Below are 22,961 nucleotides of genomic sequence, written 5' to 3'. Positions count from 1 at the left end.
AAAATTGGATCACACACTCTGCAACCGAATGGAAAAAGGTTCTGCAACCCAGCCCACCAGCTGGGAAACAGTGCTCTAATGTGCCATTCACATCAGCATCGGTACCTCCTCCCGGGCCCTGCCCCCATTAGCTGCTGCTTGGGGCTGAAGCTTGACTATGGCACCAAGCAAAGCGAATGTCTCGTTCTGGGCGAAAGTGATGTTGGCGTTGTCATGGAGACCAAAAATATCCGGGGTATCATTTATAGGAAGGCTGTGGATATAGTCCAGGTAGCCCTGTAAACAGATGGGCATTACATATTAAACATACTCATGCTATAACGACTGATAAAGATACTAGATTTCTATCTCTGTTTTGTCTGGACAGAAAAACAGCATCAACATCATGTTAGCGTTAAATTCCGGCGAAGCTGTCAGGAGGGGTCTGGGCACAGCCGATGAGCTGAGTTTGGCACGATCGACTCTGACTCTCCTTACCTTGATGTCCAGCTCGGTGCCGACCTGCCGGTAAATTCCAGATGGGGTGTAGCTGTGCCCCGTGGTAAGCACAGCAGGACAGTAAAAATCCTCCAGCACGTTCAGAATGCACCGGCGGTCCCAGTCATCGGTCACACGGCCGCCGTAGTTAATCTCACCTGCCGTGTATTTCAACACCTGTTTGGTAGCAGGGATGGACACACACATCTGAGATGTGAAGTATGGGAAACCGGTTTAAGATGAAGGCTTTTTATTTAATTAATTTCATTTTATTCCATTCGACCGTGGACTGTTGGCATTTGTATTATGAAAATATCGGAAAGCGTATAGGCTGAAATCACCATAATGCACCAAGCAGCAGCAGAGCTAGGCTGCTCTACCTTGTAGGGGACATCCTGGTACTCGTCGAGGAACATCTTCAGCTGGCTGATGCAAATACGCAAGTCGCCGTCCGTAAACTCATACGGGATGTTGAAGCCCAGCGGGCCAAACTTTCTGCGCTCTATGGTGCTCCCGTGGAAGAGACATAGGGACAGGAGCAGGGCCTTGAACTGGCTGGTCTGCAGGGAGCAGAAAGGGAGTAGGCGGCAGGTCACCTGGAAGGTCGTAGGCTAGAGCCGAAGGGTGCTGAACGATATAAGGAGTGTAGGACTGGATGGGAAGGGGAATGCCAGAGAACCAGAATCTGACCTTGGAGCAGGTGCTGAAGGAGTCTCCACTGAGGCCTGTGTAGGTCTTAAGAAGATTGGCCTTTATACCCCGAGGAGGTTCAATGGTTATCTTGCAACCGTTCTGCAGGATGGCTACTGGGAACTTGTTGCTTGGCATGCTGGTTAGCCACATACGGAAATCCTGGTGCACCTGGACAGAAATGCACAGAGAATGTGGAGTTGGGCTAATAATGGATAGTAAATGGATAATAAATCATAGCCCCCGTGACAGGATTTGACTTCAGACCAGAATATAGAGAATGCCACTATGCTGACCAAAGGTTCCTTTGGGAGCAGATGGCGTCACTCATAATTTGCTCTTGCCTTGTCAGGGTTGATGTTTTCTATCAGTCTCTCCAGTGACGGCATCCAGCTGGGTGCCAGGTGACAGTTCTGGAAGAAGACCCACTGGCCCTTCTCCATGGCACTGTGCATCATAGCCTCTGCCCAAGGGCCCTGTAATAATACATTATTGCTGCCTAGGGCCCCAAACCAAAGATAGTTTCAATATAACCTAACACACAGTCTTACTGTTAAAGACAGACAACAACTTATACAGAAAACAGACTTAAAATACATCTCAATTACTGCAAAAAAAGAGATAACTAAAAATAAAACATTTCATTCAGAGGTGTTATTAGGCCTATTTAAGCCCCATCCCCCAAATAAATGTGTATTTATTGCACACACACAAACACATACACATAAAATGAATAACTTTCAGTTTCAGAACCGGTCTTGGTCATTCTTGTGCACAGGAATTCCCTGCCAGGCCTTCGGGCTGACCTGGCCTTGTCCTAGAGAGATGGCACTCATCTTCTTCGAGAACTTCATCTCATCTGCAAATTTGTAGAGATCGGCAGCTGGGTCGGTCCCGGGAGAGAGCACGAAGATGAGAGGCGTGGAGGGAGACGACTCCGTAAACACAGCGGCGAGGTCAGACGTCTGGGCGAAAACAGAAGAGGGAGCAGTCTGTCAGGGGAATGCAGCAGGGTCAAAGGTCAGGGCTGTGAGTCAGAGGCGCACAAAAGGCCACAGAACCTGAGGCTCGATGAAGCGTCGGCCCAGTCGTTCCGCCACGAAATCCTGCATGCCGTGGGTGAGCCGGTCGGCTCGGAGGCAGCGGAGAACCAACAGCTTCTGGAAGGGATCCAGCTCTGAGCTCCATTCTCCTGGCAAGTCTTCCCTGAACACATAAAAATAAACAACAATACAGTTATTTATAGTTCACAAATCATGCATAGTAATAAATACCCACAGAAAACCACCAGGAAACTGCCAATTAACATCCTCCACACAGAACAGCGAATACTGACCCCCAGGAAGTCTGCAGTTTGGATTTTCCTATATACCCTTTGAATATATACTGTATGTTTGAATCGCCTTACAAAAATGTCCCTTAGTGACAATACTTCTTCAAAAACAAGATGCCTGCACTGTTTTCTAACTCTTCTAAATTTTCTCCTGATTTTCCTCATTTCCCTCAGATGCATCACGATTGCACACATGATAAACCTGCTGGAACTGTTTTGATCATTTGATTTGGAGGTTTAATGAGTGTTGCTTGTGTTTAATTATGTCTGTATATTGGGATCATCTTTGATATCGAAAAATGTATATAAAAATTAATTAACTAATTAATAGGTTAATTCGTCACAGCAAGGAAAAGCAGAGATTATTTAATTAGCCTGGGGGAGGAAGGGTGGAGTCTAGACAGAGGAATAGAGTTTTTGGACCGTGACGTACAAGTCCCTTATTTCTGTGTAAATCTTTCCATTTATCAATGGGAAAATAACCTTTATACAAATAAAGGATACTGTGCATAGTACACATGTCCTGGATTTTTTCTCTTGATTTTTCTTTGACTTAAGTAGCAGCAGATCCTGTAACTCCATGATGTTTATTGTCAGCCACCTGCTTTACCTCTCAAGGGCCTGCAGACTCCAGCGGCTGGCCAATCAGGGAGCACTGTTCATTACACTCCTCCCACAGCCCTGTAGATGCCCAGCTAACACATATAAATGCACGTGCAGGTGTGCGTGTTGACCTGTGTGGTTCTCCGCTGTCAAAGATCCTTTTGAAGCCATTTCGAAGCCGTTGGAAGCTGTGAGCCAGGCCTCTGAACCTTGGCAGGGCACTAAGGCCCAGAAAGTCCTGCCAGGCTCTCTCAGACAGCCAGTCAGCAGCAGGGTTTGGCAGGGGCTGATGGGTAATTCCCCCATACAGCATAAATCGCCACTCGGCCTAAAGCAGGGAACATACCACTTCAACAGCACTGCCAGAGTAATGAGACTTACAGAGAATTGTCTCTAGGTGTGCATCTTGCATGCTTCCCTATAAATTTAGGTAGACTTAGGAAACTGAAGTTTTGCTCACAATAAACATGCTACAGAAAGATGGAAGGGACCCTCCAAATGGGACGTTTCTCACTCTCACCATGTCGATCTTGTCCTCGTTCATCATGACGCGAGCGCACAGCAGGAAGGCGAACATGAGCTTGTGCTTCTCGAACAGGCTGCGGCACACGTTGCGGTACAGGCTGAAGGTGAAGTGCTCGTTAATGTTGAAGACCCGCCGCTCCACTGAGTCTGGAAGATACCCGAGATCTGAGACATGAGGATGTGCCATCTGAACCACATCACTGGCTTCACTTGGCTTATTTTAGGTGGACATTAGCCCCCCCCCCCACCCAAGTGAAGACTCATCCCCTATGCATTCATCTCTAACTCTGTCCCTGTTCACTATCCTGGTGATAATGCATTTCACTAGCACAGGATGCAGAAACAGTATCTACACATTTAGATAACAGACAATATCTGTACTTTCCAAATAAAATAATCTGACAAAGCCATCCACTCAACACCAAATCACCTCCTTTGTATCTCAGTAAATGCAGTAGGACAGTGTTCACAAAGACTTCATTGTTGAGGCAACATGTTTGCTGTGGACTGGTGACCGTGGAAAGAAACGCATTGTGAAACTGAAAGCAAATGACTATAAGTGAGGTGTTTATGGTGCATTATTGGGAGCAGATGTTCTGGCTGATATGTTCAGGTTACACACAAGGTGTGCTGGGGACTTAGTGTTTTGTAATGGATCCTGCTGAGCTCTGTTGGTGAAATGGCAAGAGTCAGCATACCTGCACTTTCTGAATTGGCAATGCCTGCCATAAAAATGCCCAGAAACCAGTCCAGGGAATATTGGTACATGGGGTCGACACTGGAAAGGTCGGAGACACAGAAGAAGAGGATCTGGGCACGCTCAGCAACTGGCACGTACTGGAGCCGCATAGCATCGATGTCTCGTTCCGTCTCCTCAGCCACCAACACTTTTCCCTACAAGAAAAAAACCAAGATCAACACCCACCACGTGCTCCGATGGCTGACAAAAGCTGAAACATTTGCTGCATGCTGCCGGACTGACTGACAACCACCCCAACCTTGATCTCTTCAGCTTTGACTTTGGAAGCCCCCAGGACCCTGATGAGCTCCTCATCATCCACAGGGTTCCCCTCGGATGAGCTTAGCCGAAGCAGAATCTGATCTTCAATTTCATTCAGCTCTTGCCTCATGCGTGCGTTGCTCACTATCAACTGATTCTTGGCTTCCTCCATGGTAGGCCGTTCTCTGGCTACCACGCGACCCAATAACTGGTCTTCCAACCCACTGCAACCGCAGAAGATCTGTGTCAAAGCTTTGAATGGTCTTTTGGCCCCAGAATTCACTCTCTCAATAATTAATGGGGTCCTTGTGAGTTTTAGGGATTATGTAGCCAATGTGTGTTTTGCATCAATAAGGATTTAGCTGATTAGTTTAGCAATCAAGTTGGGGGTAGGGGGTTTTGGACTTGATGATTATTTTGACCAACAGAGCAATACCTGGGTGACAAGGTGAAGTTGATGAGAGTGACCTTGGTGGAGATCTCTGGAGAGTAGTGGGGATTTGGCAGCTTGGTGGTGATATACATCTTGAAGTCATCATGGTAAGGGATGACCGTGTCTCCAAGCTTGAGCACAGTGTTTTGCTGCTGCTTGAATGTCTGTAGAGCAGGATCACTCAGGTATGAATAGAGAACATAGCAGACAAGTGGAAAAACCCATCTCACCAAAACATGTGTGTAGGAGTGTGGGACTGGTGTATGAGTGGTGGCATGAGGGCATTGAGCATGGAGCTCATGTGAGTTTTACTTACAGAAAAATGTTCTGAGAGCAGAACAAAAAAAATGATTTTTTGATGATTGTAGAGGAGGTGGGTTCAAGCACCTAGACGAGGTAAGACCAAGACATCTGATTTGTTGGCCCCGCCTCCTCTAGGTGCTTAGACCCACCTCTTCTACAATCTGATTGGTTATCTCTCTGAACCAAAATGGGTCCCCAAGGACTGGGTTGGGAAACACTACTCTAGGGTCTGAACCTGTCGTAGAAGAACAGGTTCCAATGCAGGATCCAGCTCCTCTCCCACGTTCTCCAACAGGCATGGCTTTCCAAAGCGAATGGCATTCTCCAGGCTACGCAGGAAGTCCCGATCACTCAGCTTCATCACATCCAATCTGTTGTCACATTCCTAAAGTGACAAGAAACCATCTAACACCTTTTCACATTCTCATCCAGTCAGAGATCTTCATTTTTTAGAAGTGATTATGGTCTACTGCTGGCGGCCTACTCTTTTTGAACTAGATTCATCACATTGATGACTTCGGAAATTTCAGGCACATATGAAGACTGCAGGACTGCTATGCGTTCAGGAAATACAGATTGTGTATTTTGACTAAAACAAACAGGTACAAATGGCACAAGTAACTGACTAATGACTGGACTCAGTTATGACAGGCCAATTGGAATAAGAATGGCATGAACTCACCATGCTCTTGATCCACTTGTTGGCCTGTCCTTGTGGATCGATAAACAGGGGCCAGCGTCGGGAGTACTGTGCAATAATACCATTCTCCACTGACAGAGTGTCGTTAGGCAGGCCTGAAATCTACATACAAACATCACATTCCAAGTCACTTTCTGCTATTTCAATAATAACAATAATAATGCAATTCACACTTCACGTGCTGTCGTGTGTCTGAAAGTACGGAGAATCTACATGAACATGTTGTTGGCTGAAAATGCTACGCTACCCTTGGAATTCATGCATCTGTTACAAATTTCAGAAAAGGAATATGAAAACTAGGGTCCTGTTCATTAGATATTCCGTAAATATAAATTATACATTTCAGATATTTCCTGTGTACCTACTCTCTGTCAGGATCCCTTGTGCATTGTCTTATATCCTAGTGAATTCTATTTTAACATCCTTTTTTATAAAAAAAAAAAGTTCTATATTCTGGTTTTGGTTTACCTTCCTCTTCGTATTTATGAACTGAGATGCTGTGATGTTTACTGTCCTAAAGCACTATTGCTGTTTGTTTTTGAATGGTCCTAACCTGCCAAGATCGAATCCTGACCCGGTCACCCAGAGTGGTTATCAGACTGGGCTTGTCAGTGTGGGGAACACCCAGTTTCTTGAAGGTCTGTAGCCAGTCTTCTACCATGGACGTCCGATACTCACCCTGTATCAAAGTACTCACTCAAACACTCCGACTCCAACATATACTCCTCCACTCAACAAAATACTATCGATCAACAGCACAGATCCTGCTGGTCAAATCGCATGCACTTGTAGGTGCTCCAACTACACAACCATTTCATACTACTGGCACACAGACACAGATGACGCTATCGCTCACTGTGAAGGGGCCTAGATAGGCAATGTATCCAGCTGCGAGTAGAACATCCCCCGATACGTTCTCCACCATGTACTCCAGGTTCTCCACTGTCTCTCTCCATCGCACCTTCTCATCTGCCAGGCCACCAATGAGCTGTGTGTATTAACACACAAGCACGCACACACACACACACACACACACACACAAACACACACACAACGGAATGACATTAATGTTTGTCCTGCTTGACTCTGGCCCCATTTCTGCATGGGACAATTAAGGAAGCACCACTGTGTCCTGCCCAGACCTGAAATACAGTAAAACAAGACTATTACCGTAGCAGAGGATGGAGGCCTGATGTTTAACACCTGCATTGTAACTGGCTGTCTGATCCCCCAGCTCATCTGGTAATGTTTACCAAAATCGATCAATAGGATGTCAGCAGGGTATAATCCATCCATCCATTTTCCAAACCGCTTATCCTATTGGGTCGCGGGGGGTCCGGATTCTATCCCAGAAGCAATGGGCACGAGGCAGGGAACATCCCAGGGGCAGCCCATCACAGGGCACACTCACACACCATTCACTCACACATGCACACCTACGGGCAATTTAGCAACTCCAATTAGCCTCAGCATGTCTTTGGACTGTGGGGGGAAACCGGAGCACCCGGAGGAAACCCCATGACGACATGGGGAGAACATGCAAACTCCACACACATGTGACCCAGGCGGAGACTTGAACCCGGGTCCCAGCGGTGTGAGGCAACCACTGCACCACCATGCCGCATGTATAATATTTATAATATTTAATGCTAATAATAATAAATAACTTTATTTATCTGGGTGAATGGTTTTTTGCTGCAAAGACTGATACGTCGCCTTTAGCTTTGGGCGTTCCGAGGAAATAGAGCTGGTTATGAGAGTTAGGGTCTGAAATTGAAAAATGGAGGTAGCATTCGCTTGGAGTTGCTGTGAATCATCGATGCCAGACCAGTTGGAGCGTATCAGATGATTTCATTCAATGTGTTTCCTCTCATAGTACAAGCTATGACTGCTCATTGCTGCATGTGTTTTAGATTGGTATCTGAGCATACTTATTGCAAACAGCAAGCAGAAGTTGTAAGCAATGTTGTAAGCTGGGGTATGTGAGCTGTGATATGTTGTAAACCAAGTTGTGTAAGCAGAGCGAAATATTGCAAAACACACTGCATCTGACAAGCAGTGTGTATGATAGTATTTTTAGTTGTGTGTTAATATGTACATTCAGATCAGAAACCGGAGGGCATGTCACGCATGTGTTTATTCATATCTGTTTTCCTCAGACAGTGTTAGGATTGACGCTTCGATGAACATGAACTCTGTTTCAGTGACAGAGTGAGCACAGAGTTTATCCAGCTCATCTTGAAAAAAATCAGGGGTTAAGTCAAGTTTACCTGGGGCTTAACTTTTTTGTTTTTTGAAGGAAGACTGGCATCAGGGCTAAAATAGTCGGGGCTATAGGGTTAAAATACTCAGGGCTATAGGGTTAAAATACACAGGGCTATAGGGTTAAAATACTCAGGGCTATAGCCCCGAGTGATCAGACCTAACGACGTTATAATCTGACCTTGTCAGCCCGCACCAGTCTCTGCTCACACAAGGTGCACTTCCTGTCCAGCTCGTCCCTCTTGGACAGGCAGTCATGGTACTTGGTCTGTAGGGCAGCAACGTTTTCTTCCACAGATACCAGCTTCTTTTTGGCATCTTCCAGAACATTCCGGGTCACAGCCAGATCTTCCTGGGCTTCTTGCAGGGCTTGCTGTTTAATGAGAAAGCAGACCCAGTACGGTGTGAGGTGGCTAAAGGTGCCAGCCTGGACCTTCTCTGTTTCAAGAACATCGTCCATCAATGTGGGTAGAGGGGGCAGAAAATCTCAGACCAGGCGCCAGGAATACTCATGAAGGGTTCGAATCCCTTTCTAAAACTTTGCTGAAACATTTCACCTGTTAAGTAAAAGCAAAGAATGCTTCATTCCGCCATTGCATGAGCAGAAAGCATGTTCACATCACACTCTATTACTCCAGGAACTCCAGAATGTCACTAGCTGCCACCTCTGCTCCTTTGGTGTCTACCGGCTCATAAACATACGTGCCAGACCTACCCGCTTGGGCTCCACACCTTTGGCGACGAAGTGGTACATGTGCATGGCGCGCACCCACTGGCAGATGGAGATGCAGGCCTTGGACACCTTGGCGAAAGACGCGGGCTGGAACTCTTCATTATCAATGTAGGGTTGAATCAGTTTGATCACAGAGTCAGGAATGTTGTCCTAATAGAGGAATACAAGCCATTGCACCCATAGGACAGAACTTTCCAAAATAAATATCTATAGACATCACCTTGTGTTAAAGACAACTACATACTCAGAAGTGTAATGCAGAACAACAAGAACTGGGCTCATACAGCAATCCTCTGGTGGTGGTATCGCTCAACATAGTCAACCTATTAGTAAGAGTGTGGTCCGACGTTGTACAGCTCTAATATGATGGCACCAAACACAAAACTGCTGGCCTTACTCAAGAACCTGGAAGGCCTGGGCCTGTGCATAGCCTCTGCCTTACCTTATTAAACTTGAATAAGCCCTCCAGGAACTTCCCTGGGTCCTGAAGCAGTCCTTTGCCTGGCTCCCAGTAGTCGTCCACCTTCGTTCCCGGCTTCTCACCTTGCACCTTTTTAGGTTTGATGCCCTTCATGATGCAGACAGCCTCAATCACCAGCTTCACGCCCTGGGGTGGTCTCTGCATCGCTCGGACCTATGGAGCATGATCTCAAGCATTAATCTCCATGATATCATGCTATAGTGCTAAGATGGTTCATATGGGCTTTTAAGAAGAGCTACCTCAGTGACATCATTCTTGTTGAGAGAATTTAGGCTGGCGAGGGCAGCATCGAGAGCGGGTAGGGCCTCATCAAGGTCCTTTTGTGCATCGTCAGCGATAGCCTGTGCTATGCGAGCCTTCTCAGATGCTTTGGCTTCCTCTTCCTGAACTGCCACCCGTGTCTCCTCTGCAACAACCGTGTCCTCCTACATATGAGAAAGACGCACACACACCAAAGACACATGTCACACACAGACATGGACTGGGGTAATTCCTACAAAGCCAATCAAATTAAGCATGTAAATAATCATAGTTCTCCTACCTTGATCTTCTCCATGGTAACCACAGTGTCTTGAGCTGCCTCCTCCAACAGAGGCCTCATCGTCTCCAGCTCCTCTTGAATCTTGCTTACATCTTCTGCTGTCCGCAGTAGCTAAGGGTATGCCAACAAAGACACATAGTGCCCCTTAGTCAAAGAGATGTGCAGTATTGTAAGCATGTGATCAGCTGCCATCGTCTTCTTCCTCACACCTTGTCGAGGCCGGTCTTCATACGTTGCTGGGCACTGTGCAGGTCATGCTTTTTGCGCCCAAAGAGTGTGGAGAAGATGCCGAGAAGCTCCAGGTAACTCTTGGGTGTGACATAGTTGTGTCGCGACAGCTCTGCTAAGTACTGCTCGCACTTTCTGGCTACTGACTGGTGGATCTCTACACACATTTGGCTCTGAAGGACAATAGATGGTCAAAGAAAAGAAAATTGACAGTTATTTTTCCCCCCACATAATGGCTTCATAATTTTTTCAACAGATATTTTTTCCCCTTTTTTGAGTGGGATAAGCCTGTGTGTCTGTAATCAGAAAATCACTGGTTCAAACCCAACCTCAGCCCATCTGCAACTCCTTGAGCAAGCTCCCTGGCTGCCTCATCAGGTGGCTGCCCTTCACAAACAACTTACTCTACAAAGAGCAAGTTGAGGGAGGCATAAAGACAATTTCTCCACAGGTACCTATTATTTTTCGTTTATTAGTGCCTCAGTATCATTGCTTTTCCCCAATCTCTCATTTGAGTGTTATAATAAATAATAATAATAATAATAAACATAACAAGAGGAAGAAGATTACATATAATTTAAAGGCACCTTTCAGGATACTCCAGGTCACCTGGAGTTATAGAGTCCAGTTGATGGACGTAAGAGAGAAGAGAGGTCTAAAGTTTGGGTGCAGTGTGGGGATTTGGTGTACTAGCAACGGTGCAGTATGGGGATAGGCTGTAGTATTCATTGTGCAGTGTGGTGATAGGCTGTAGTAGCAACAGTGAAGTGTGGGGATAACCTGTAGTATTCATGGTGCAGTGTGGTGATAGGCTGTAGTAGCAACAGTGCAGTGTGGGGATAGGCTGTAGTTCTCACAGTGCAGTGTAGGGATTGGCTGTAGTAACAACAGTGCAGTGTGCGGATAGGCTGTAGTTCCCACAGTGCAAAGTGGGGATAGGTTGTAGTAGCCATGGTGCAGAGTCTAATGTGCAGTACAGAAAGAAGACCTGGGTCTCCACATCGAGAATCCCAAATACTTACCAGCCCCCTAATTGCATCCGGTCCAACCTCCAGTTCTGGCAGCTCATTAAGGAAAGAGGCAGCGACTGACTGGAGTGCTTCCTCTGGCCAGGCATTGAACCAGTCGATGGTGCAGCAGGTGACAAGGGAGGGGAACTGCCGGAGCCGTGCCCGGAAGACCTCCCCGATAGGGCTGCAAAATGTGAGCCTAGAGGTCACAGAAGTCATTGACACTGTGCTATTGTGCAGGTTCAATAAAGCGCTAGGTTTGAGCATTTACCTCATACAGAGTACCATGTGGATGTTAGCACGAACCCTCTTGAGATAGGTGGCCATGAGGTTGGCTTTTGAGGGCTGCAGGCCCAAGTTCTGCAGAACAGGCTTCATAGCAGTCAGGATGCGTTCCTGCTCATCCAGTGAATATAGATTTGGTACGTCACCAGAGTTCAGGATGTTGTTTACATCCTCCAGAAAGGTCTCATTCTTGATCTGAGAAAAGAACAGACACAGGGTATATACTGTAAGAGTATGTGTAAGTTACAGTTGTGTATTTTTTTTAAGGAAATCACATAGACTGAGCAACCAACATATTTGTATTTGAAGCTGTGTCGTACCTGTGTGTCTGCAAACAAAAAGGTGATCTTTACATTCTGTAGACCAGCTTTCAGCATAATGGTTTTGATGTCTTCTCTCCACTCAGTGTGGCCATAGTTTTTGGATAACTCAACCTGGAAACACTCATATTCAGACCTGAGGAAGAATCCAGCAAATAAAAGCAATTTCCTTTCATATAGGTGGGTGGCCATCTTGGTAACTGAAAGTAATGTGTACAAAGATATTTGACTCATTCATTTGTGCAACCCTCAAGGTTAGGAACTATCAAACAACATGTCCCTTATCTTTGGCTTATCTATGGTTGTCTTGGCCATCTTGAGTCAACAAAACGATGAGCGTGAGAATTTCTCACATGTGGGACGCCAGCTTGGTGAGAGACTGCCTGCCACTTCCCCCGACGCCAAGCAGCAAGGCATTGCCAAGGGGCTGTCGCAGAACACGGCTGATGCGACACACATGTTCGATGGCATCCATGAAGAGCACCAGCTTCATCTTAGTGGTGCTGATTTGATTATATTCTTCCATGTACTCTTCTATGACATGAACTAGCTATAGGATAAAGTTGGCAGAAAAGTCCTGTGAATTCAAGTGGACGGAACCAACTGTTGTGAAAATGTAGTGGTTAAATTGTGCTATGGTGATACAAGCAGTGGAAAGACCAAGAGGAACACATCTCACTCTGTCCTTGTCGTCGATAAGCTGGTACGCTTTGTTTTCAGTGCCGGAGACCATGAAGTCGCCAAAGAGGACAGGCTGGTGTGGTGTCACCTCTTCAAAATGGCAGCCAAACTCTCTGATCTGAGCCTGTAGCAGCTCATCAAAGCAACAACGGTCATCTGCACACACCAGCCGGTCCTTGAAGACCCGGCAGCTCTCATGGTACCACAGCTGGAGCAGTGGCACTTTATCCTGTTCAATAAAGGGCAAAAAATAGACTACAGCAAAATGTTCTGGGGTAAACATGGAGATCTGACATCCTTCAAATAAATATGGACTTCTGGATTCCCATCAGAATGGGTAATACCCAAGATCCTGTCACGTTCAGTTACAACAAAAATGATTTATACAACCAAAAATAACAAAACAAGGGAACTGACTGTGATCTTGCTAGCTTCTGCCATGAGAATGCCTTGGAAGACCTTAGACAGGTCACGGAGGTTGAAGGTATAGTGGGACTTGGCAGGCGTGGGTAGCAGCTGGGATGTGATGCTGGCGTACACCAGAATTGTAGCATCCACCAGTGGCCCATTCAGTGGCTGTATCTCCTTGACTGGCTCTGCAGTATCGTATGATATTATTCCACAGTAAATAAAACTGGAAAGCATCCTCATTCCAAATGGTCAGACTTAGCCTGGGTGCTGGACTCAGTGGAATAGGCCTTGTGTCTATGCCTGGAAGATCGCTGGTTCAAATCTCATGCTCCGCAGAGTAGTCACATCCCTGTTGGGCGCTTGAGCAAGATCCTTAATCGCCTGAAAAATGCTCGAGAGCAGTGTCTCCCAACCAGATCCTCAGAGACCCTCCCCAACACTCCACATCTGCAAAAATGTAGATTATCTGGCAGGGACATGGACTGTCTGGGGGTCTCTGAGGACTGCTCTAGAGGTGCTGGAAAGATGGCTAACCCTGCAATCCAGTGCAGGATGGGATATGCAAAAGTACAAACGACGATAAAGCTTAACTTCATGTGAATCCCCAACCCAGGCTACCCACTGAGACACTGTTGCACCCCTAAGACAGTAATGACATACAGTACCAAAGCGAGGAGTCAGACATAAAGAAGCAGGATACCAGGGCGAGTCACACAGTGACGCTAAGAGGACCGTAACTCTCCTCAAACCACCACAATCACGCACGTAAAATGCCAGTAAGCTCACCCATCCAGCTTCCCAGGATGGTGGAGAAAATTTTCCTCTTGCTGGCATCCTCCATCTCGGTGAAGGAGAGGAAGCTGAAGTGACGTGTAAAGCGGGGGGTGACGGGGTTGCGGCCACCTCCAGGTGGACACATAGCGCAAGCAAAGTTGATGTCCACCAATTTCTTGAATGAACCTGATTGTCAAAGCAGTCAGAATATTATTTTGTTTTGCCAAACTGCCTTGTAACTCATCATGTTGACAAATATGATTTTGAATATTATCCCTTGCATGAATCATAAAAGACACAAGGTACATGATGCGTGGTGATTTGAAGGTGTCTAGGTTAATTTATTTAAAGTGTATGGACCTTTACTCTTACTTTTTACATTTATACTATATTTGATCATCTTAAATGAACCTAATTAAACTTATGAACTGTTAACTATGAACTAGTTTTTCATTATTGAACCTCTCCTTATTTAACTAGTCTCTTGGTTAGCGACCATTTACAAATACAATGAAAAATTCATTTTCCGACCAATGCATGATTTCATGACCAAATTTTGTATGCCTGACAACGCATGCAGAAGTGAGAGAAGTAGAATGGATAAAATGTTGTTAAAAATAAGGAGTAAAAGAAATAGATTATGGAAGGTTGAAGCAAAGTCATAAGGACAATCAATGTCATGCCTAGGACATTATGATTTTTACTTGATTATTTTGCTTAATAACCTGGTTGTTGGAATAGGACTCTCAACTGCTAAACGAGAAGAGGTTGTATGGGTTCCATCCCATCATTATCTCATGTTGTCCTTGCACATTAACACATAAACACCTTTGAAAATGCCAGGTCTTGCTTTTCACATAGAATTACTGCTGAAACACTGGTCTGTTCCAAGACTGCTCTGCTGCTTTTAACCATGTGCCCATTTTCATAGAAATGACACTCACCAATCTGTTTTTTGTCATACCAGCCCCCGTGGTCCATCCACTGGCGGAGAAGTTCGATGGGTGGCTGGGCTCCATACGTCTCTGGCATGGGCATGTTCAAGTCGTCGATGAAGAAGATGAGGTACTTCCCGAGAGGGGCTCCAAAGACCCCCTTACGCCTGGCAAGAAGAGGCGAAGCCAATACCTCAGCAACCTCCTAGACATGACTTATCCCTCATAGTCAACAGCTAAGAGCAGGGCAGGTAAACACTCATTAATACAGCCTGCATTAATGTACACAAACACTTCCTAATTACTCTGTGGAGATACATTTTTTTCTCTGCAAAAGCAAGTCAAGAAATACTTTGGCAAACACAACTTCCCATAAATAACTGGTTGTGGTTACAGTGTTAGTAGATTTGGCCTGAACCAGTGGCATTTTCTACTAATGTTTCCTTGATGAGGGCTGTTAAAATGGGTAGAACAGGCCCCTATCTATAAATTGCCCTTGTCAGATCCGTCATCCTAACAGCAGAACTGGAGAAATTGTCCCGGGCCCAGGCTCATTAGGGGGCCCAGGTGGGAGGGGCTGTGTGTCATGCAGGCCAAAATTGGTAATGATGCCTGGTCCAGTCTAAGCATGAAACTGATGATAGTGTTGCATCGATAGAAACCTGGCACCCCTGGAACAGATCGATACAGGCAGAGTGTACAGAAATAGGTGTACCTCTTTTGCAACTTGGTATCAATGTAGTCCTGAGTCTGGCTGGCAGTGGTGCGGGCTGAGAAGGTGAGGAAGTGGGAGATGTACTCATCAGGCATGTGTTTCAGCAACTTGTCTGAGATGGTGAGGGTCTTCCCCGTGCCAGTGGGCCCAACACACAGAACCTGTAGCACAGCGCACACGCGGATCTCTCAGCAGCTTCACTGTACAGTGCGCACAGGAAACGCACAGTCCAGTGCATACCACACACGACGCATATTAGCGGAAAACCTATAGTACAAGCAGTAGTCTCAATCGAGCAGAACTACTCTGCATATCATATTTGTTAAACATCTGAAACAGTCAAGTTACAAGTGTAAAATAATACTGCTATATGTGAGATACAAGTGGATGTACCGGTTTTCCATTGGACAGCAGCATGTCAACCAGGAAGGACATGCGTACTGTATCGAGGGTGGGGACAATAATGTCAGAGTAGCTGGTATGAGGTTCGATGACCACATTCTGGGCAGACAGCATCCAACTAACCCAACACACCTGTGTACACAACAATGCCAGTCATCCTAAAAGCCCACATACTGTTTTATTGATGGAAATGTAAACAGTTTGGGTTAGTTGTTGTTTAATACAGAACTGAGGTTCAGGGGCATATTTACAATTTAGCCAGCCAGAAGCTGAAAGCTCTAGCTGGATACTACCCTACTTGCCGTTCTCTCTTTCTCCTTGTCATCCTCTCCCAGGCTGTTGATTCCGGCATCATCCAGCCAATAGTCATACACTAGGCCCTCTTCTGGGAAGCACAGGTGTACCTGTGGTACGGAGCGCAGAGTCAAGGCTTCTGGGGGATCCTGACATTCCTCCACACTTCAGGTGAGGCCTGACTGACTGACGGACGGGCAGCCACCTTCTCCTCCACCATTTTGCCCCGCAGCCAAGAGCTGAATCGCTGTCGGCTGAAGGCATCGCCCGTGGCCCCCACGCTCCACACCAAAGAGAAGATGAACCAGGGTTCGATGAGCTCCCCGAGGCGTGCCAGCTTCTCCTGAGGGACTGACCTCCGCCCCTACAAAAGACACACACACAGACACAAAGGTTTCTTATTAAATCTTTGTGGGGTCTCTCCATTCATTTCTATGGGAAAAACCCTAATCACAATCACAATAATCCTTAATCGCCACTCAGCCCAACCCTTAACCATAAGTAACCAAATGAAAAAGTCTTTTTTTTTATTTTTTTTATTACATTCACATTTTTTTTTTATATAAAATTGAGGTTATCCAAATGGGGGCCTGACAAGATTTCCACAAAAGTCAGGAAGTTTCAGGTTTTACCGCACTTTGGGGACATTTTGGTCCCCAAATGTGATCTATGCAAACACACGCACACATGCAGGCTTAGCGTGTCCAGCTGTACATGCACTCTGGCAGTGGAGTTGTATGTGTGCTACCGGTGGCCTGCTGAATTCTCTGACTGAAACTCACCTCATGAGGTGTGAAGGGTTTAAAGAAGCAGTCCAGGAGTTTCAGTAGACTGCAGGTGAGGTTGCAGTCCACAGATGAAATGACCTCTTTCACAGTTTGGCGCACAAACACGATTGAGTCCTGTTTACAGACAATACATAAGTGGTCTGTCTTTTGTCTTATATACAAACTGTCCATTTATAGACTGTGCTACGTGTTTTACACATGCTTGTAGAACCCATGTATGTAGCTGGTTTTTTAAAGTAATATAGGTCAAGTAACTTAGCTAAAGGCTCATTGGCACACACTGTAATCGTACTTGAACATGTTAGCTAGGTCAAGCCCTGGTGTCATCCACCAAAAACCTGTACCTGCAAGAACCTGGTGAAGAGAGAGGCGAGTTGCTGGGAGTAGGGCTGTATCAGGTCTGGGATGGTACTCAGCCAGCACTCTGTGAAAGGGGACAGGCCCAGAATGCTAGGTTCCAGGTAGACCATCCCGCAGCGGGACACGGTTGCGGGAGACGCCACAGCCAGATCCTGGACCTCAAACATGATTGTCATCACCTGGCAACCAGGAAGTAAAGAAGCATTTATGAACAGCAGCATTGGTGCACGTGTATTCGCAAGTCAAGATGGGCAACATTTTTATTTTCTTCTCACGTCAGTCAGTTTGATGATCTCTCCAGAGCTCAAGCACAGCTTTTTGTTGTCATCCAGGACTGTGTTCATATTCTCAATCCACACGGCATCCACTGGCCCATCAAACATGTACCACTTCTTCTCCTGATCTGCTGAAGCAGCACCGGCACGGATCAGAGAAGAAAGGATACCATCTGTCCTGCAAAGAGGGAGCAGCACAGGATTAAGGCGAATGCTGGGCATATTCCAAGATGCAGTGCTGCCTACAATACAAGTGTTTACATATGTTGCATTGCCGAGAGTGTGCTGTGTGTGCTGTGTGTGCCTGTGTATGCCTGTGTGTGCTGTGTGTGCTGTGTGTGCTGTGTGTGCCCATACAGGTGTATAACACCATTTGCTTAGGGTTCTGTGGCTCCTCACCACTCATGGGTCAGCAGGTCGAATTCGCCGTAAAGCTGCCCCATGGTGATGGACTTGGGGTTCAGGACATAGATCCGTACTACCTCATAGACACCCCCGCTCACTGAAGGCTGGCCTCGGAGGGCTGTGATCGCCGCTCCCAGGATCTCATAACACTGGCACATGGACACATACATGCACATCAGTACAGTATCCATTTAGCTAGGTGTCTAACCAATGTTTCCCAGCCCAGTCCTCGGGGAGCCCCAGACAATCCACGTTTTTGCTCTCTGCAGCACACCCATACCATCAATTCAGCGTCCTTGACTGGGTGGGAGTTGAGAGAGAGTAAATATAAGGACTGTCTTGAGGTCCCCAAGGACCGGGTTGGGAAACACTGGTCTAAACTAATGATGATGATAAAGAACTTAGTTGTACACAGCCAACCTTGGTTTTCCCTGACCCAGTAGGTCCCACAAGCATCAGGCCATGCCGGACCACTATGGTCTCATACAGCTGGATGCATTTAGTAATGTAACCTATAGAAGAAGTGGACACAAGTCAGCATCCAGTGGAAGCCCAGGGCACCTAAAGATTGAGCCTTTATCACTCAAGTTTACTCACTGTCAACATCCTTCAGACACATTTTGACACAGACACTGCGGATGGAATCTTCCAGCGTCCCATAGTCAATGGGCTCATCGCGGATCTTGGGGAACAGGTCAGACACGATGCCATTGAATAGTTTGAGGTCATCCTGCAAGAACTTAGGGACGTTGACATCTCTTATTGCCCGGAGACAGATGAGCTCCTGAGAGACACATGGGGTCAAATGTAACAACAAACTTTGTCAAAATGTAACAACAAACTGAAGATTTATCTGCATATGTTAAATTAACAGTGACACCTCATTCATGTATACTAATCAGAGTTATTCTACACTGTGACACTTCATTCATGTACACTAATTAAAGTTACTCTGTACTGTGACGCTTCATTCATGTACACTAATTAGAGTTACTCTGTACTGTGACGCTTCATTCATGTACACTAATTAGAGTTACTCTGTACTGTGACGCTTCATTCATGTACACTAATTAGAGTTACTCTGTACTGTGACGCTTCATTCATATACAATAATCAGAATTACTCTATACCTCATTCATGCTTGGTTTCTCTCTCTTCAGGTTCCCAGCAGCAGAGATCACAGTCTTCACCGCTCTCATGCCAAAATCATAGTGGTCCTACAGGTAAAGAAAAGAAGCAAAACCCCGAAGGATACTGTAATCAACACCTGGAAATATGGACAAATCAACAAATATACAAATAAAGGAAAGTTTACCAACAAAGCAGCATAAAACACGCAAACAAACAACAGAAACATGTGAGACACATACAAAAACACACACAGCATCCACACAATGCAATGACACATAACCACACAGGCAAATGGAGCATCCAGCCACGTTCCAGACCCTTCCAGACTTTTCCAGACCTGAGAGCTGAGCTGCTCCGAGGAGAGCTTGAAGGTGGCTGTGATTTTCTTCGAAAGCACTTTGGCGTCACTGAATCCAAAGGAGTAGAGGGAGATTTCGGCAATCATGGCATAGTCGGGCACCATCATGGCCACAGGACGAAACAATGCCTGGACAAAACAGAACAACACACCATTTATAGCTTATTTAGCCAAATTATATCACACACTTCCAGAAAATACAATCTACCCCTTTATAAAATTCAGCTATTGGGAATGCAACTCTTCCTTCATCCTGCTAGTATGTAGAATCTGTTTGGTTCAGTCACTAATCCACCTAAATGGAGCTGTAGGCCTTTAAGTTCTGACTGTTTACTAGAGCCCATAAGTGACCTTGAGGTTGTCTGGAAGCTCAGTCCGACCAGCATAGCCAGGGTTCATGGTGATAAAGACGGCACAGGAGGGTACCAGCGGGATGTCCACACCTTCAAACACGAATCGCTCTACCTGCTCATACACAGACATATAGACACAGAGACACACCAAAACAGACAACAGATATATATATATATATACAACCAAACACACGATAGATGTTCACATTCATCTTATCTTTACGCCAAGTCAAAGAGAAACCTCTCCATGAAATTTGCAGCAGCCGGACCTGCTGCTGCAATGGCCTATTATGTAATCCGGCACGTTGGCCACCCAGGTGTGCCCGAGTGTGCGATTGCGCTCTGCTTACCCCCTGCATCTGGGCCTTCTGGATGGTGGTGATCTGTTGTGCCACCACAGACAGAACCTCCACGTCAATGCGGTTAAACTCATCGAAGCAGGCCCAGGCCCCTGAGCTGTGGAGGAAACCGGGAGAGGGACGGCCACACCAAACAGAAAAAGCCAAGATGGAGCTCACTCCGATATCTTCAGACTATTACTACATGCTGGGTCATATACTCCGATGAGCCAAAACATTACGAATCCCGTTTTCTGTTGCATCGTGTGGATCCTGACGGTGGATCGTTGTCTTTCTCTCCTCTGACTCGCTCTCAGTAGGCACTCACCTTGGCTGACTGTAAGCATCCCGCTAGCCTTCAGAGATGCTCTGACCCAATCATCAGGCCATAACCATGTAGCCCATATCAGAGTCATTCAGATCTTAATCCCTGCCTATTTCTTCAGCATTCAACATGCCAACTACGTAGTCAATGCTATTTGCGTCGCATGGGAGTTGATCGTAATGTTTTGACTCAATGGTGCCTAACTGATGAGCCAATCCAGGGTTGAAATACTTTTTTGTGGTTGTTGTATACCTATCTCTAAACTTCCTATGTGTACGTTTCTGTGTATAGGTATACCCAAAGGCTTATGTCCTGTGCTGCCTGAGCCCTCTACAACCCTCATGGATAAGTGGTGAGATGGATGGATGGATGGATGGATGGATGGATGGATGTGTGTGTCCTGTATATTTTGTTAGCTGTTCAATTCGAAGTAGCATCTCACGGCTGCAGCAATGTGTTAAAATAATAAGATGAGTAATTTAATTCAAATGTTTTGCAATATTCAATACAAAGTTGTCTAGTCTGACCTGGCCAAGCCCTTGAGGAACTTTCCCACAGCCATGAAGTCCAGCTGGTCTGAGCAGTTGAAGACCACGGTCTGGATGGCAAGTGCTTTCCCTAAGTCTTTCGTTGTCTCGGTCTTCCCTGTCCCAGCAGGCCCAGATGGCGCGCCTCCAAATTTCAGGTGTAGCGCTCCCGTCAGGGTCAGGTAACATCTGCGAAGAGAGAATCAAACAGTGAAGGTACAGAATGGGGGTTTGGTGAGTGATATTCTGCCTGTCTGTGAGTAGTAACCTGTCCGTCAGGGGGGTGATGACCAGCCGGCCAGTGTTGCCAAGGTACTCATAGCCGTAGAGGAACTCCGCATTCACCGCTTGGATATATAGGTCATCCCGGGCCCAGTAGTACCTGCAAAAACAGCAGGCATCACACTAACAGACATGCATTTGGTTTTATGCATAACTAAAGCCCTACAGATCAAGTAGAGATTCTGAGTCCTGAGACAGAAATCCTGAGCAGTTGGGTTGTACTGGGTCTGGTGGTACTCTGACCTGAGCTGGCTGATCCACTCAAAGTCATTGACGCTAGAAACCCCTTCGTGGACAAGCTTCGCCACCACGTCCTTGGCGTGGACCTCGATGACAATGAGGGCAGAGAGCACCGATCGCTGCATCTTTGATAGCTGGCCTCTCACCAGCATCACGAGGTCTCCCAGCTGAAAATGGGCCCAGCAAAATAGGGTTACAGACTTTACTGCCCAGATGTCAAACTCACTATTCCTCATTCAGGTAAAGGTAGCACACTTACTCAAACTAGAGGAGGTGGGATCAACCAGTCAGATGTCTGGTCCCTCCTCCTCTAGTTGCTTGGACCCACCTCCTCTACAATCTGATTGGTTATCTCTCTGAACCAATAATTTTTCCTTCTGCCCTCAGAACATTTTTCTGTAAGTAAAACTCCCATGACCATATCTACCTTCATTTTGTTTCCTGTCTTTCAACATTCTCTTGGTACAATTAGAAGAACGTGCAGATACCAACCTGTGTCTGCAGCTGGGGGTATAGCCGACTGGATAGGTCACCCAGCTCCAGGGCTTTGGACACTTCTGTTGTCCAGAAGGTCTGGCATCCAGCAATGACCACCTGCCCAGGCCAGTGCAATACCCACTCTGTGCGTGTTTTCTGATGGGGATGAGACAGGCAGGTCAGACACAGGGTGACTGCCATGGTCATAGGGTTCTACCCACAATACCCTGAGACAGACTAAGTGGGTAGAGCCATAAAAGGTAGAATTAGCTGATAACATTTACATTTCATAAACTCATTACACATCATGTTTGGCATTTGCAGAATATTTCGACATTTAAAAATTCCTGCAAAAAATGTATTAAAAAAATTCTTGTAGTAAAAAACATTTTTAAAGAATCTGATAATCACTGTAGGCCATGTGATTAGCAAAACACTGTGGATAATGGTATGTCAACACCCAGGAAGCGGACCTCTGGGCAATCCTGCAGGGAACGTTCAATGTTATCCCTCAGCGTGGCCTTCATGGCTCTCTCCACCTCACACAGCCAGTCCTCCACATTCCCAGAGGGCCACACGGGAACGAACAGCCTGACCTCCTCCCCCTCTGCCGAGTACATGTGTGTGATCTGCAGGTCGGGCTGGAACTGAAGCTATTGGGCAAGAGTTCAGATGCTTCAGAGACACCACAGAATCCGAGGGATGTAATACAACCCTCAGACCACTGTGTTTTCTAGCAATTGATATTTTGGGGAGACACAGTGTTTTTAATCTTCAAACAGCTTTGAGGGCTTTGATTCCAGAGATCATACATGAGTTGTCCTGTCCTGTCCAGTCCTATCCTACCTTACCTTACCCTATCCTATCCTATCCTATCCTATCCTATCCTATCCTATCCTATCCTGTCCTATCCTGTCCTATCCTATCCTATCCTATCCTATCCTATCCTATCCTATCCTGTCCTAT

At 46.2% G+C, this 22,961-nt stretch overlaps 1 protein-coding gene across 1 annotated transcript in view; it reads right to left on the bottom strand.

Annotated features, from left to right (window-relative positions):
• Window positions 1–22,961, bottom strand: part of dnah1 (dynein, axonemal, heavy chain 1) — a 42,416-nt gene that overhangs the window by 6,437 nt on the left and 13,018 nt on the right. Inside the window, exons 25-73 of the mRNA XM_049022694.1 lie at window positions 22,469–22,648; window positions 22,011–22,151; window positions 21,522–21,685; window positions 21,265–21,378; window positions 20,997–21,185; window positions 20,157–20,262; window positions 19,805–19,918; window positions 19,433–19,582; window positions 19,095–19,181; window positions 18,562–18,748; window positions 18,385–18,476; window positions 17,959–18,113; window positions 17,560–17,737; window positions 17,269–17,463; window positions 16,919–17,038; window positions 16,342–16,500; window positions 16,145–16,246; window positions 15,834–15,974; window positions 15,441–15,601; window positions 14,735–14,892; window positions 13,803–13,976; window positions 13,023–13,201; window positions 12,604–12,834; window positions 12,278–12,474; window positions 11,925–12,060; window positions 11,591–11,799; window positions 11,332–11,503; window positions 10,291–10,482; window positions 10,082–10,192; window positions 9,780–9,965; window positions 9,502–9,693; window positions 9,042–9,209; window positions 8,508–8,699; window positions 6,921–7,052; window positions 6,618–6,743; window positions 6,047–6,166; window positions 5,600–5,749; window positions 5,065–5,225; window positions 4,627–4,852; window positions 4,327–4,522; window positions 3,624–3,775; window positions 3,235–3,431; window positions 2,229–2,373; window positions 1,974–2,132; window positions 1,512–1,643; window positions 1,168–1,338; window positions 858–1,037; window positions 478–654; window positions 106–276 (exon numbers count right to left, since the gene is read on the bottom strand). Coding sequence (XP_048878651.1) covers window positions 106–276; window positions 478–654; window positions 858–1,037; window positions 1,168–1,338; window positions 1,512–1,643; window positions 1,974–2,132; window positions 2,229–2,373; window positions 3,235–3,431; window positions 3,624–3,775; window positions 4,327–4,522; window positions 4,627–4,852; window positions 5,065–5,225; window positions 5,600–5,749; window positions 6,047–6,166; window positions 6,618–6,743; window positions 6,921–7,052; window positions 8,508–8,699; window positions 9,042–9,209; window positions 9,502–9,693; window positions 9,780–9,965; window positions 10,082–10,192; window positions 10,291–10,482; window positions 11,332–11,503; window positions 11,591–11,799; window positions 11,925–12,060; window positions 12,278–12,474; window positions 12,604–12,834; window positions 13,023–13,201; window positions 13,803–13,976; window positions 14,735–14,892; window positions 15,441–15,601; window positions 15,834–15,974; window positions 16,145–16,246; window positions 16,342–16,500; window positions 16,919–17,038; window positions 17,269–17,463; window positions 17,560–17,737; window positions 17,959–18,113; window positions 18,385–18,476; window positions 18,562–18,748; window positions 19,095–19,181; window positions 19,433–19,582; window positions 19,805–19,918; window positions 20,157–20,262; window positions 20,997–21,185; window positions 21,265–21,378; window positions 21,522–21,685; window positions 22,011–22,151; window positions 22,469–22,648 — 7,827 coding nt within the window. The remainder of the gene's footprint in view (window positions 1–105; window positions 277–477; window positions 655–857; window positions 1,038–1,167; window positions 1,339–1,511; window positions 1,644–1,973; window positions 2,133–2,228; window positions 2,374–3,234; window positions 3,432–3,623; window positions 3,776–4,326; window positions 4,523–4,626; window positions 4,853–5,064; window positions 5,226–5,599; window positions 5,750–6,046; window positions 6,167–6,617; window positions 6,744–6,920; window positions 7,053–8,507; window positions 8,700–9,041; window positions 9,210–9,501; window positions 9,694–9,779; window positions 9,966–10,081; window positions 10,193–10,290; window positions 10,483–11,331; window positions 11,504–11,590; window positions 11,800–11,924; window positions 12,061–12,277; window positions 12,475–12,603; window positions 12,835–13,022; window positions 13,202–13,802; window positions 13,977–14,734; window positions 14,893–15,440; window positions 15,602–15,833; window positions 15,975–16,144; window positions 16,247–16,341; window positions 16,501–16,918; window positions 17,039–17,268; window positions 17,464–17,559; window positions 17,738–17,958; window positions 18,114–18,384; window positions 18,477–18,561; window positions 18,749–19,094; window positions 19,182–19,432; window positions 19,583–19,804; window positions 19,919–20,156; window positions 20,263–20,996; window positions 21,186–21,264; window positions 21,379–21,521; window positions 21,686–22,010; window positions 22,152–22,468; window positions 22,649–22,961) is intronic.

This window comes from Brienomyrus brachyistius, chromosome 8 (genome assembly GCF_023856365.1).
Source record: "Brienomyrus brachyistius isolate T26 chromosome 8, BBRACH_0.4, whole genome shotgun sequence".
Taxonomy (NCBI): domain Eukaryota; kingdom Metazoa; phylum Chordata; class Actinopteri; order Osteoglossiformes; family Mormyridae; genus Brienomyrus; species Brienomyrus brachyistius.
The sequence above is the reverse complement of the archived record's forward strand: the minus strand, read 5'-3'. Positions and strand labels throughout refer to the sequence as shown.